The sequence below is a fragment of the Notechis scutatus genome, chromosome 5, assembly GCF_049901735.1.
Source record: "Notechis scutatus isolate UNSWTSFEM ecotype Mainland chromosome 5, rNotScu1.2, whole genome shotgun sequence".
Taxonomy (NCBI): Eukaryota; Metazoa; Chordata; class Lepidosauria; order Squamata; family Elapidae; genus Notechis; species Notechis scutatus.
In genome coordinates, this window is record NC_142013.1 from 113,347,367 (window position 1) to 113,362,718 (window position 15,352).

Sequence of the window (15,352 nt, forward strand, 5' to 3'; positions counted from 1 at the left end):
GGGTCCATTTGATTGCCCGACGGTGCGAATGCCTTTGACGGAAAAGAACGGCGAACATCCGATCTGTGTTGTCGCCGTGCATGTCTTGCTCGTTGTGCCTCTTGCCGATTTATGTCTCGCTGAAGAATAAAGAGCTTGCTTCCTGCACTATTCCTGATTTTGTTTTGTTTTGTTTTAAACACCCACTTCCTGATTCGTTCTCCTCGCTCTCAGCTGCCCCTTGGAAATGTTGTGTAGACATTTGAAGCAGCACAGGTCGTCCTCGGCTTACGGCTGTCCTTGAGGCCTCCCCCTCCCCCCCCAAAAAATGTTTGTGGTTAAGAGGAGACGTTTTGTTAAGTGAGTTTCGTCCTATTTTACAAACTTTCTGTCAGGATTCCAGCAGTTACCCCCATTTAAATCCTGAGTCTCAAGCCAAACTTCCAAAACTTAAAAAAGGATATATTGGGTAATTAAACTGTCCAGCATTGTCTGGGTGTATCATAATCCATATTCTCCAATGGGACACCTCCATAGCCCAGAGTCATCAGTCATGCTCTCCAGTTAGAATTTTGCACGGCAGACACTTCGATCACCTAGTTACTATCTTTGAAAACATTTATGGAATGCAGTTTCTGTTTGCAAGCTGCCACACTGCTCCCCTTTCTGTTGACAGCTCTAAAAAGACCATAGAAAAAAAATTAGGAGTTGACACTTTCGTTGCCTCGTTCGTTCAGCGAATCGCGGCGGTTGGTCAGTTAACCCATTTTGTTAAGTGAATCTGTCTTCCCTCACTGACCTGGCTGGTCAGAAGGTCGTAAAAGAGGACCGTGGACACAGCAATGGTCATAAGTCTGAAACAGTTGCCAAGCTGTTCTGACCCAAACCCTTGTCCAATAAAACCAACACGAACCAAAGGGAACAGAAACCTTTTAATGATTCTTACAAATCCCCGGTTAAAAGGCTGCTGCAAACTAATTAACTTTGATAAGCACAAGCCTCGCCAAAACTGTGCGTGGCTGCCAAGAATAACAGATAAGGTTACCTAGAGATATTTTACAACAGGGGTCCCCAACCACCGGTCTGCGGACTGGTACCGGTCCACGGAACAAGTCCTACCGGGCCGCTGGCTTGCTGGGCGCCGCCATCTTTTTTGATGAAAAAGTGCTTCGGTGAGCTTTTCCGGTAGAAAGCTCACCGGAAGCACGTTTTCATCAAAAAAGATGGCGGCGCCAGTGCTCCGTGAGCTTTTCCGGTAGAAAGCTCACCGAAGCACGTTTTCATCAAAAAGATGGGGCGCCAGCGCTTCGGTGAGCTTTTCCGGTGGAAAGCTCACTGGAAGCACGTTTCATCAAAAGATGGCGGCGCCAGCGCTTCCGTGAGCTTTTCCAGGTGGAAAGCCATTTCACCGGAAAGCTCACTTTTCATCAAAAAGATGGCGGCGCCCAGCTTTTCATCAAAATGGCGGCGCCCAGCTGATGCCAGTACCGGGCGCGGCGCCCAGCTGATGCCAGTACCGGGCCGCGGCGTAAAAAAGGTTGGGGATCACTGTTTTACAACACAAGAGTCTTCAAATACCAACTTAAGATACTGCAATGTCCATGCGGCTCGAGTTTCAAAACATCTTTGCTTCCTGCAAAGAACGTCCCATTCACAGCTGGCTTTTATCTTCTTGAAGGAGGGGCCATTACCTTGCAGCCTTATTCCTGAGTTGCCTGTGCTGTTGCAGCTGCTCTTTCCTGCGAGCAATCCTGTGTGCACGCGCACTTGGCACAGGCTCCTCGGGAACCTCCTCATCGCTGCTGCCAGCCCCCACAATCTCTGAAGGCAGCAATCCACTCCCTAATGGTCCTGGTCCCTCATCTGAGTCCTCGCTCTCCTCAGCCGTCCGCACCTGCTGCCGGCTAACCACAATACAAGCGCCTGAATTTGGATCCCACGAACATGCTGGAAATGCATAACGGGATGCTGGAAAAGTCGTAACTGAAAAACATTCATAACATCCCTGTTTTCATTTCCGTTGTAACTTGGAATGGTCACTAAATGAACCATCGTAAGTCGAGGACTACCTGTATTTTTTTTTTCAAATCATTGGATATTTATCTTTCTTTTTAAAAAAAAAAAAATAGGTGGACTTTCATTTAATTATTTCCCCAGGAAATTTGCAAAGCAGGAAATGGTGTGAGAAGCGAGGATTTCTTTTTCACCGTAATTTTCCTTACAACTTTTGTCGATTCATGCTATTCTTTCTTTAATGTTCATCCCGGCTTGCGCGTCACCGAACAGATATAATATATACGGTCGCTGGTCCTCATGGGTCTTCCTTCTTTTTCTAGCGATGGCACAGAAGACAAGGAGGAAGAGCTGAAAGATTCCATGGAAGGTAAGGTCAAAGAGGAGTGAATGTGGATTAGGTTGGAAGCGATATTCAGTCCAGTTGGGTCACCGTGATGAAAAAAATAAAAGGATGTTGAGGGAATGAAGAGATTATCAGGGAGCTGGACGTTAAAACATAGGATGAACGGTGGCAGGGATTGGGTATGTAGTTCAGGGGTGTCCCAACTTGACCACTTGAAGACTTGTGGACCTCAACCCAAAGAGAAGAGCAATGAAGATGTCTAGGGGACTGGAGGCTAAAACATATGAAGAACGGTTGCTGGAACTGGGTATGTCTAGTTTGTTGAAAAGGAGGACTAGGTGTGATATCATAGCAGTGTTCCAATATTTCAGGGGCTGCCCCAAAGAAGAGGGAGTCAAGCTATTCTCCAGAGGACCTGAGAGCTGGACAAGAAGCAATGGATGGAAACTAATCAAGGAGAGAAGCAACTTAGAACTAAGGATGAATTTCCTAACAGTTAGAACAAATTGCTTCCAGAAGTTGTAAGTGCTCCAACACTGGAAGTTTTTAAAGAGAGTTGGAAGGGACCTTGAAGGTCTCCTAGTCCAACCCTCTGCTCAAGCAGGAGACCCTACACCATTTCAGAGAAATGGCTGTCCAATCTCTTCTTAAAAAACCCCAGTAGTAAAACACCCACAACTTCTGAATGCAAGTTGTTCCACTATCTCTAAATTCATCCTTAGTTCTAGGTTGCTTCTCTCCTTGGTTAGTTTCCATCCGTTGCTTCTTGTTCTGCCTTCAGGTGCTTTGGAGAATAGCTTGACTCCCTCTTCTTTGGGGCAGCCCCTGAGATACTGGAACACTGCTATCATGTCACCCCTAGTTCTTCTCTTCACTAGACTAGCAGTGCCCAGTTCCTGCAACCGTTCTTCCTATGTTTTAGCCTCCAGTCCCTTAATCATCTTTGTTGCTCTTCTTTGCACTCTTTCTAGAGTCTCAACATCTTTTTTATATTGTGTTGAGCAAAAGAATCCTTTTCTCCCCCATTCTTCACTTTTCCAGCAAAACGATATGTATGTGAGTCAGAGAGAGAGGGGGAGGGAGGAGAGAGGAGAGATAAGGACAGAGAGAGAGAGAGAGAGAGAGAGAAAAGAGGAGAGGGAGGAGGAAAGAGAGAGGAGAGAAGGATAGAGAGAGGAGAGCGAGAAGGAGAGAAAGAGGAGAGAGGAAGAAGGAAAGAGAGAGGAAGAAGAGAGAGGGAGAGAGAAGAGAGAATGGAAGAAGATAGGGAGAGAGTGAGAGTGGAAAGAGAGAGAGAGAGAGGTGAGCAGTTCAAAAATGTGAACTATAAATAAATATAGCCCTTTGTATTTACTTGAAATTGAACTATAACTGCCAGTCTATTTCCCTTTCATCCACTTTGCAAAGATCTCTTGTTTTCTTTTCTTTTCTCTTGTGTTGATCACTTTGTGTAATTTGATGTAATTAGCAAACACACCTAACCTCATTGTGTTTTCCTATCGTGCACTAGCAGCCGTTGCTCTGTTTGCAAAACACTTTCCATAATCCCTTGACTAAAATGTGTGACGGGTGGACTTACTTTTCCCTTTTCCTTGGCTTGTCCTAGAGTTGAGGAAACCTTCCAAAGCCTTGGTCCTTGTGAATGTGGACGTTGGACCATGCATGGTGGATCCTCAGCTGAGGATGACGCTGCAGTGGCTGAGTGCTTCGGAAGCAGATGTGCCAGAGTTGCGTTTCCATGAGGATGCACCCAGGGAGTTTGTTCTTGTGAGTAGCAAAGAGGCAGACCAGAGGTGGTATTCAGCCGGTTTGGACCAGTTCTGGAGAACAGGTAGCAGAAATTTGGAGTAGTTCAGAGAACCGGCAAAGTCCAGGGAGGAGGAACATGGGCCAGTCCGGGAGTCTGGGGAGGACTCGGATGAGGGTTCTGTGTCCCATACAGAGATAGGACCAGGGCGTTATGTGCTGACTCCGGAGCCTCCAGAATCTGATAGCAGTGAGGCAGAGGAATAGCGGGAGCCTGTTCCCAGTGTGCGCATGCGCAGAGCTGCCAGAAGGCAAGAACAGTTAAGACAAAAGGGGCAACTCGGGAGTAAGGCTTGGAGGTGATTGGCCCCTCCCCTAAGACATAAAGGAGGAGCAAAGGGACAGGAGCTTTTTCAGGAAGCAATTTTGTTCGTTCTGGTTGGTTTGAAACCTTGAAGCTCTGTGTGGACTTTGTACTTCATTTGGCTTTTTACTGTTAATTTGGCACTTTAGTTGTTGGCAGGAATTCAAAGGAGAGAAAGGTGGGTGCTTATCTCGAGGGACTGTTTGGGACTCATTACAGGCTGGGAATGAACATAATTCCCAGCATTGAAATAAAACAAGAGTTGTTTGGACTAAGCATGTGCTTAATTACGGTCTCAGGAAGCCTTGGTCAGACCCTGCATAGGAGAATGGAGCTGGAAAGCAGGTTAGTGGGGTGGGGAGGAAATGGGTATTTTGCAGTATCCTTCCCCTGCCACGCCCACCAAGCCACATCCACCAAGCCATGGCGCACCAAGCCAGGCCTACAGAACCAGTAGTAAAAATTTTTGAATCCCACCACTGATGCAGACCCAATACAGACTTAACAATAATTCCACTTGGACTTCAGTCTTCAGCCTTCAAACACTTGAAGGAACTCTTCTCTTGATGAAAAATCAGTGTGGAACCCATTCATACGTAGTTTTCAAAGATGCACTTGTTGGAACCGCAGGTTAACGTCGCTGTGGCATGTCCCAAGGAACAGAGTTTAAACTGTGGTCATTCCATCACAATGTCATAGCCAAATCTTTGTGATCTGTGGACCATTGCAACTGGCCACCCAGTACCTTTTCCTCTGGATGGAATAAAAGTATAAAACTATAAATAATTCATTTGTCATCTGGGCTCAGTCTGAATCTCAAAATGACCTCCAATCTACAATATAAAGACCCACTTCTGTCTTTTATCGTCCTTGATGTTCCCTTTAAGTTTCATATTTCTGCTTGCCAGATTGCAAAGGCTCACAATCCTTTTTCTCACGTTTGTCTGGTGAGAAAACCTGTACAGTGCATTTCCTGAGGCATTTTTATAAAAAGGTTCTCCACTAATTTCCTTTGGGCAACCTGTGGTGGCCTGGCTAATTTGCCTTCTGCACTAAAAACAGCTTGGTTAATTTGAATGTTTCCTTCAAGTACATTGCATTCTGATTCCTGTTGACTAACCTTCAAGTCAACAATTTTTGCTGCATGTTTATTTCTGTTTTCTGTCACAACAGCTACACTTAATTCTTATTTTTGCCTTTTCAGTGAGAGCTCTGCTTAGTCTCCTGTTTAAACATTCAGTGCTTAAGAGAATCATCAGTATCAAGAACACACAATGGTTATTAAAAAGGAAAAGATGTGTTCGATTATTTCTACTTTCATTTGTGTAAATATATACATAGCATAACAGAAATGGAAGATGACAAATTGCACTTATTAGCTGATCAAACATGCCAGGTTTGCATAATTCTAGGGAGGAAAAATTAAAGGTTTGATGATGGTCAGATGAAGACCCTAATCTGATTTTTTTTTTTTACCAATCTCTGCTTGGAAATATCAGGCAAAATTAAATTATTATAATTAAAATTATTCAGGTATATGAATATATCTACAAAGAGTGCAGAGAAGAGCAACAAAGATTGCTAAAGGACTAGAGGATAAAACATACGATGAACAATTGTGGGAACCAGATATGTTTAGTCTAACAAAGTGAAGGATTAGGAGTGTCCTGACAGGAGTCTTCCAATGTCTCAGGGGCTGCCCCAAAGAAGAGGGAGTCAAGCTATTCTTCCAAAGCCCCTGAAAGCAAGAGAAGAAGCAATGGGGGGAGCTAATCAAGAAGAGATCCAATTAAAACTAAGGAGAAATTTCCTGATAGTGAGAACAATTAATCAGTGGAACAACTTACCTCCAGAAGTACTTTTGCATTTTTTTAAAAAAAAATCTGAATATCTGGAGCAAGAAAACACAACAGTAATCTTGCTAATAGTTATCCAAGACAGTCAGGTTCAAGATTGGCCTTAGAATAGAATGGAATGGAATGGAATGGAATGGAATGGAATGGAATAGAACAGAACAGAACAGAACAGAACAGAACAGAATAGAATAGAATAGAATAGAATAGAATAGAATAGAATAGAATAGAATAGAATAGAATAGAATAGAATAGAATAGAATAGAAGAGTTGGAAGGGACCTTGGAGGTCTTCTAGTCGAACCACCTTGCCTAGGCAGGTGCTCCATCACTGGAGCTTTTGAAGAAGAGACTGGACAGCTATTTATCCTGAATGGAATAACCATTCAATGATCCCCTGCTTGAGCGGGTTGGACTAGTAGCAGCTATTCTGATAAGGCTTGATGATGATCAGATGAAGACCCTAATCTAATATTTTCAGCCATCTGTTTATATGTGACTTTGAATCCACTTTCATTTTCTTCCTTTGAATGGGAAAATGCTTTGCAATGTCATCCTCTCTCTGTCTTCATCCCTAAGCAGATCATGACCTCATTGTGATCTAAGCTTTGTGGTCTTAAAAAAACATACACACACACACACACACACACACACACGCACACGCACACGCACAAACCCTTCCCTTCCAGGTACTTGATTGTTTGTACAGATCATATTTCACCTGCAATTATGGGCAGCCGCATCTTGATTTGGATGAACTTGCAGTCTGCAAATTAAACAATGTGATTGTCCCTCCAAGATGACCTGATCCAAACTCAACTCATTAAGAAGCCATTTTGGTTAATCCCTTCAGGCAGTTGTCATTTAGAAACTTCAGGGGTTCCTCAGGAATCGTGCGCAGCCATTATAGAGTGTGGGGGTTGTTTTAAAAAGTCACAGCGGAGTAAAATCGGTTGGCTGATGAGTAGGTGAGTCAGAGAGCCTGTTGAAACATTTGTGGAGTTGTGAAGCAATTCTGGGTGATCTTGGGACAGGCCCTCTCTCAGCCCCAGGGAAGAAGAATAGAATTAGAATAGAATAGAATAGAATAGAATAGAATAGAATAGAATAGAATAGAATAGTTTATTGGCCAAGTGTGATTGGACACACAAGGAATTTGTCTTCAGTGCATAAGCTCTCATTGTACATAAAAGAAAAGATACATTTGTCAAGAGTCAAGAATCATCAGGTACAACACTTAGTCATAGGGTACAATAAGCAATCAAGTCATACTAGAAACAGTCAATAAAAATCATTAGGATACAAGCAACAAAGTTACAGTCATACAGTCACAGGTGAGAGGGGATAGGTGATAAGGAGTGATGAGATTAGTAGTGCAGACTTTGTAATAGTTGAACAGTGTTGAGGGAATTATTTGTTTAGCAGAGTGATGGCTTTCGGGGGAAAACTGTTTTTGTGTCTAGTTGTTCAGGTGTGCAGTGCTCTATAGCATCATTTTGATGGAAGGAGTTGAAACAGTTTATGTCTGGGATGTGAGGGGTCTGTAGATATTTTCACAGCCCTCTTTTTGACTTCAGATTTTTTTTTTAAAAAAAGGCAAATGTACTTATTTTTCTACTTACACTTTTGCTATTTTATTTAGAAATGCCTTCAGTCATCATGGATTGATTTAGAAATATATTAGCCCTGTGTTTGAGAAATCAATTTTAAGACACCCATGCGCAGAGTTAGCACTTAACTACTTAGAAATAGTTGATGCAGTGAAATTCTCAGAAACCTGCTAGTTGACATCCAAAGTGAAATATTTTTGTAAGAACAATTCACAAAAGGACACAGGATGATATATTTGTTCTAAAGAAACTTTCACATTTTTTTTCATCCCAGATAACAAACTGCGTTTCCTTCTGCATCCCACACATGTTTTTATTCAAGCTGTGAGACAAGGAAAAATTTCCTCAGAGCCTCTCAGCAGCGAAGTGTTTAAAACTACCCAACTTTGGCTTGTCTTTGGAAATTTTGATTTCTGCCTTGTGGATCTTTACGCTTCCTTAAATGTGCCACTCTGGAGTCAGTGGTTTCCACTGACAATAGAGTAAATTCACCAAAGAAACCACACTGTATGTCATGGAAGGATGGAAACAGAGATATTTTTGTACTCATCTGAGCAATTGTCGAATGCCAGTTTATTCAGGATTGTTACCAGGGAATTGATTTGTGCAGAACATCTTTTTTTAAGCTGTTGTCTACTAATAACAAAAATCCCACTCAGTGGAACTCTTGGGAATGTCTTTCTGAAAAACAGGTTTAAGGAAGTGAAAGCCAGGTGTTGAGGATACCCATTGTAGAAGTCTCTATGAAGATGAAGGTTTGTTCTCCCAGCTAAGATACAGATTAACAGAGTTGGAAGGGACCTTGGAGGTCCCTCTGCATAGAATGTTTTACAAGTTGACACAGGTGACCCTACACCATTTTGGACAGCTTGTGGGTTGGTTTCATTACCAAGCTGGGTAACACCTTCAGCAGAGTTTAGGAGATGTCCATGTCGGTGTTCTTCTGTTTATAAGGGCTTCAGGTGTGGGTGTCAAGTGAGGGTCTTGTGATGGGTCAGGTGTGAGTCATCAGTGAGAGTCTCGTGATGGGGGTTACATCAGGTCAGAGTCATTGGGAGGACAACTTCTGGTGGAGGTTTCATGGGCTGGTTGAGGGTCGGTGCCGTCTCTGGCTGGCTGTGTGGTTGATTTAGATTCTGAGGGGTTCATAGGCTGGTTGTAGGTCAATGTGTAGAAGAAGAAGTGTAGAAGTATCTATACTCTAACTCAACAGTAGCAACTGTGTCTATGGAGATTCTCAATCATCCAGGTCGTGGTTGTCCCAAAGGTGCTTTTCAAAAAGCAACTGGACTGAACGACAACAACCAGGCCAGCCACTTGATGGGCTCCATATCACTTTGAGGTCCTCAGGCCTGTTGTCAGAGCCATGTCTTCAGGGCCTTAGGAAAGAGTTTCAAAATGGGGGCCAGTCTCATCTCCACGAGGGTGATGTTCCACAATGAGGAAGCCACAACAGAGAAGGCCCTTCTTCTTTGTCCCACCAGATAGACCTCTTTAAGAGAAGGGATCTGTAACATTCCTCGTCTCCACGCTCAGGTGAGTCAGGTAGATATAACAGGGAAAAACATGCTCCTTCAAAGGTGGGGGGGAGAATCAAAATCTCTAACCTCCTCTTTTGTGGGTCAGGTAGATAAGACTAGGAAAAGATGTCCTTCAAAGGGTGATGAAGTTCTCCACCCTCTTCTTTTGTGGTTCAGGTAGATAAGACTAGGAAAAGATGTCCTTCAAAGGGTGATGAAGTTCTCCACCCTCTTGTTTTGTGGTTCAGGTAGATAAGACTAGGAAAAGATGTCCTTCAAAGGGTGATGAAGTTCTCCACCCTCTTGTTTTGTGGTTCAGGTAGATAAGACTAGGAAAAGATGTCCTTCAAAGGGTGATGAAGTTCTAAAATCTTCTCTTTTGTGGTCAGGTAGATATGACTAGAAAAAGATGTCCTTCAAAGGGGTGATGAAGTTCTCCAACCTCTTGTTTTGTGGTTCAGATAGATAAGACTAGAAAAAGATGTCCTTCAAAGGGTGATGAAGTTCTCCACCCTCTTTTTTTGTGGGTCAGGTTGATATGACTAGGAAAAGATGTCCTTTAAGGGGTGACGAAGTTCTCCAACCTTCTTTTTTGTGGGTCAGCTAGATATGACTCGGAAAAGATGTCCTTCAAAGGGGTGATGAAGTTCTAAAATCTTCTCTTTTGTGGGTCAGGTTGATACAACTAGGAAAAGATGTCCTTCAAAGGGGTGCTGAAGTTCTCCAACCTCCTCTTTTGTGGCTTAGGTAGATATGACTAGGAAAAGATGTCCTTCAAAGGGGTGATGAAGTTCTCTAACCTCCTCTTTTGTCCCTGTAGGGCGAGACATGCCCTATACATGGACACTGATATTTATCAGCTATGGGGTTTCTTAATTGTCTCCCTTTTTTCCCCCTTCTAGCTTTCAAAGACCTTGCAGGAGAAAGGCTGGCGCGTGGGAGACCTCTTCCAGGCAGTTCTGAAATACTGCGAAGCCATGGAGAAGTCTGCCGATGGGGACAGAACCCTGGAAAGCAAAACACTCTTTGGGTGGCTTCAGGAGAACATCTGAATGGACCAGGAAAGTTTCTCCTTGAATTCAACTTATGAATCCTCCTGGGGAAAAAAAAATGAAAAAAAGAGAGAATGTGTGCTAACTAGCAAACGTAACATAATTTGTGTTGTGAGGAACATTAAGCTGGAAGTAAATACTAAGCATACTGTACTGTCAAGTGGCTTTGTGAAACTTGGTGTGCTTTTAATCCTGTGTGTGTAGGATCTGAGTGAGGTTCTCCACTCGGTCAGTCTTCATCGGTCTGCAACTCTGCTCTGTTGCATTTTATCTTTGAGTGAGGATTCCTGCCAAACTAGGACAAGGAATGACCTGTCATCTCAGTCTAGTTTTTTGTCTCTGTCCTTCGTCTTTGCCATTTTTCCCTTGCCTCTTTCCATGGAACGAGCTGCAGGTCAAAAATTAGTAGTTCTGTGGGTCCTGCTGGGGTTTTATTTTCCTCTCTGAGGGCCTCGGGGCCTACGGAGTTGCTTGCTCGTTTCTTTGCGGCTTCTACCAACTTTCAACCAAGTTCCGCTGAGGGTGAAGCTGAAGAGAGGACCAAAGTACATCCGAATTAGGGTAAAGGAAGGGGTCAGGATCAAAGTGTAGGATTTATTACTTGCACCAGTCAAAAACCAAGCATTCTTCATTCCCAAATGCAGATTGTAATTCTCAATATGGAGAATTATGGTTGTATCAGAGAACGTGGATTGTAGATTTATGTTCTCCCATCACTATGATACTTTAATACTTCCAAAAGTTAGATACAAATATATTACACTCCCTCCAGAATACATCTTTTTCATCCGTTCTGTAAAATACTCCCTTCATAAAACAAATAATTACAGAGGAGAAAAATAGAGTAGGCCAGTAGCCAAAAGGTTGGTTCCTCCGGTTGTGCTTCTGGCTTATACAGTGATGTCAGGAAACATATTTAATGTTGTGTGGTCAAAACATTGTCCCCAAACCAATGTAGTAGGGTTATAGGTCTTTTTCTTTTCTTTATTCGACTGCATTCTGTTAAAATGAGGACGCAGTAGATAAGAATCATTGGCATAAAATAGTGATTATCAACCTTGGCCACCTGAAGATGTGTGGACTTCCAGCATAGCTGGCTGAGGAATTCTGGGAGTTGAAGTCCACATATCTTCAGGTGGCCAAGGTTGATAAACAGTAGCATAAGACATATCAGCATTACATAATTGCTTTGGAGAAATGATCACAGATCCAGGAGATTCCTCCCATTTTGTGATGTGGATCTAGTTCAAGAGTCTTCAAGCTTGGCAAGTTTAAGACTTGTGGACTTCAACTCCCAGAATTCCTGAACTAACATGACTGGAGGAGGAATTCTGGGATTTGAAGTCCACAAGTCTTCAAGCTGACAAGTTTGAAGACCCCTGATCTAGTTGAACTAGTTTGTGCTTTATGGAGTAGAAAAGAGGAAGGTATGACTTCTGGAGACCAAATCACTGCATCAAACCAACATTTCGAGCTGGAGAACACTGCTGTTGGGTTGGTTATTGATGCTCTCTAGAAAACAGGCAATTTCTCCATTGGCTTCTAATAAGGGTGAAAATAAGGACAGAATGGAACAACTCATGCAGCCAACTCGCTATGGTCAACTCACCATGGCCAATGTGCCGCAGGACAACTCAACAATTCAATGTAATTATTTAAAACAATTTTAATTTTTGTCATTCACATTTTATTTATTTCATGATTATATTCCACTATTTCTTCAATTTTAATGTAACTCTTGTCCCACGGCAAATTGGCCATGGTGAGTTGGCCATGGCAAGTTGGCCGTGGTGAGTTGGCCATGGCGAGTTGGCTGCGGTGAGTTGGCCATGACAAGTTGGCCACAGTGAGTTGGCCATGGTAAGTTGGCCATGGCAAGTTGGCCATGGCAAATTGTCATAGACCCAAATGAGGATGCTGCAAAGAAGCAGAATCCCATGAGTTAAATAAATATACCTCTCCAGTCAATGGAGAAGGAGGGAGTAACAGGTAGAAGGTATCTCTGAAGATTAATGAGATCTTCCAGGATTCTTCAGAGAGATTGGTGTTGCAAAGGAGGGATCCATACGGATTCCAGAGGCAGAAAGAGGTTGAATGATGCACTCTAATCCAGCCTTAATAGCAGGCTCAAAAGTTAATGGTTGAAGTTGTGAAACCGTTGTGTGTGTTGTGCTCAACAGGCCTGGAATGGCTTGGTTCTGCCTTTTCTTACTTGACTACTACGGAAAGTGGAATTTACCTGTCCTTCCTGGAATATCAAAATACATCTCTGAATGCTGTTGTTTGCGTTGTTTGCTCTACCCATTTCAGATTTCCTCTGTACACAAAGCTGTCTTGTTTTAGGAATTGTATCATATTCTGAATTGCTCTTAGGTGTGTTTGTGTGTGTGCGTGTGTGAGTACAATGAATGAAAGTCAACGCGAAGATTTTCCACTGTAATAAAAGACAGTTGGTGGTTAGAAAATGGACGCAATTAAATAACGAGATGTGAATTTCAAGTTGCACTAAAGTTGTTGTTTTAACAGTAAACTTAAAATAAATTGTATATAAGCAAACATCGGTGTGGTTTAAAATTTGTCTCTTCAAAGAAGGCAAGACTCAAGCGAGACTTCTTAGAGGGGCATTCCTGCCGTTTCCTAAAATATTGCAAAATAATTTGAGAAAGATGCAGATTCAATGTAGCTGCAGATTCAATGAAAGGTAAGTATTAAATTTAAGTATTTCTATAAGATTTTGTCTGTCTGTCCAAATATTTAGGCTGTCTGCCTGCCTGCCTGTCTGTCTGTCTACCCACTTTTACCTATCTATATACCTACCTACCTTTGTCTGTCTGTCTGTCTGTCTGTCTGTCTGTCTGTCTGTCTGTCCTATCTATCTATCTATCTATCTATCTATCTATCTATCTATCTATCTATCTATCTATCTATCTATCTATCTATCTATCATCTATCTCTGTATATAATCTACCTCTCTATCATATCTATCTATCTGCCTACCTACCTACCTTACTCTCTCATCTTTCTCTCATCTATCTTTATTATCAATCATCTATCTGCCTCTCTATATAATCTACCTATCTATCATATCATCTACCTGCCTACCTACCTTACTCTCTCATCTTTCTCTCATCTTTCTCTCATCTTTCTCTCATCTATCTTTATTATCAATATTATCTACCTCTCTCTCTATCATATCTATCTATCTATCCTCTGTCTACCTACCTACCTACCTTACTCTCTCTCATCTTTCTCTCATCTATCTTTATTATCAATATTACCTACCTCTCTGTCTATCATATCTGTCTATCTATCTACCTACCTATTGTCTATCCATCTTCTATCATTCATCTATCAACCATCTATCCATTCATTAATTAAATTTATATGCCACTCATCTTACTATTTAAACCGACTTTAAAATCCTTTTCATTGATTTTACACACGCAGTGGTCTGCAAAACGTAAAAATGCAAATCACCAATGCCTTCATTATTTTCAACCTGACAATTCAAGTTGACACAAAAGCAGTATATATTACTGTTTTCTACTCCATTTACAAGAATGCCAGCAAAAATAATTTCCAAATATGATTTCAAATTGCATTTGTTCAGTGGCATTTAAAGTTTTCTACCATCCCTGCTCTCTGTCAGAGCTATTGGAAAAACATTATGGACTCTGAAAAAAGGAGGGTTTTTTCCCCCTTACTATCCTGTCAGATAACTTGGATGAAAGAGTATTAGAAGATTTCTAACTTTCTCTAGAGGTTATGGCTGACTCTTAGAAATAGGAGGCTGAATTTTTCAGGACTGGGCTGAGATCCAGCCATGTAGCTACTGTGCTTCATGTTTATTAAGACAAGTGTGCTTAATCTGATTCCAGAAATAGACACTTGATTATTGATCTTGTTTTGAGCAAATACATCTTCATTGGCTGAAGACTTTCAGAAGTAGGGCCAGCCAGATTTTTACAAAAAGGGTGGGAAGGAACTCAACAATATTCATTTGGGATATAAAACCTTAGAAACACGTAGGAAAGCAGACTATCTTAGCTTACTGGCTCATTAATATTTTCTTTTCCCCTTATATGAATAAATCATTAGTCAGAATCCTAATTCAGTCTTTTCAAATAACTTGTTTTAAAAAGCTGCCTGGAATCCTAAGATTTAAATTAATACTTGATCAGAAAAAAAGGATCTTCTCTAGAGACCTGGGACATTCTTCCTTTAGAGAACATGATTTGCAAATGATTTTTGAGATCTCTTTATTGTTTGTTTTTTTTTGTCTGTTAATAGTTTAAGTTTTCACCATAGCAACAGCATTTGTCCTTAACCTATCCAGAAATTAGATGTTTCTTGATACTTCTTGTTCCAAATTTAGTGGTTTTAATCCTACCTTGGATATCTTATGTTAAAGATTGTTTTGCTCTTAGTTATTGTAAGTTGTTGAAAGAATCTCACAAATGCAGTGGTATAAATAGGATAGGATAGGTAGGTAGGTAGGTAGAGGATAGGTAGATAGATATAGATAGATGAGATAGATTATAGGGTAGGTAGGTAGGTAGATAGACGATAGGTAGATGATAGATAAATGATAGATGATATAGATGGATGGATGGATAGATAGATAGATAGATAGATAGATAGATAGAGAGAGAGAGAGAGACAGACAGACAGACAGACAGACAGTTTAGGAGGTAGTCATCTCCAAAAAGTTAATTTGAAAAATAATGTGATTGTAATTGTACCTGTCCCTTAGGCTGGTAATTAGCTTTGTAACAGGACATTCTCAAAAAAATATAGGGATGGGAAAACAGCCAAGGGTTTTCTGAAATAACCATTAAGGCCTTCCTCATCCTTGCTCGAGGATTTATCA

General features: G+C 41.6%; 1 protein-coding gene across 3 annotated transcripts in view; it reads left to right on the forward strand.

Annotated features, from left to right (window-relative positions):
• AKAP11 (A-kinase anchoring protein 11) overlaps positions 1–13,038 on the forward strand; it is a 47,590-nt gene extending 34,552 nt beyond the window's left edge. For all 3 annotated transcript variants that reach the window (XM_087967573.1, XM_087967575.1, XM_087967574.1), the window contains 3 exons: positions 2,316–2,362; positions 3,945–4,105; positions 10,333–13,038. In XM_087967573.1, coding sequence (XP_087823699.1) covers positions 2,316–2,362; positions 3,945–4,105; positions 10,333–10,482 — 358 coding nt within the window. In that variant the 3' untranslated portion in view covers positions 10,483–13,038. The remainder of the gene's footprint in view (positions 1–2,315; positions 2,363–3,944; positions 4,106–10,332) is intronic.
• Positions 13,039–15,352: the final 2,314 nt, after the last annotated feature.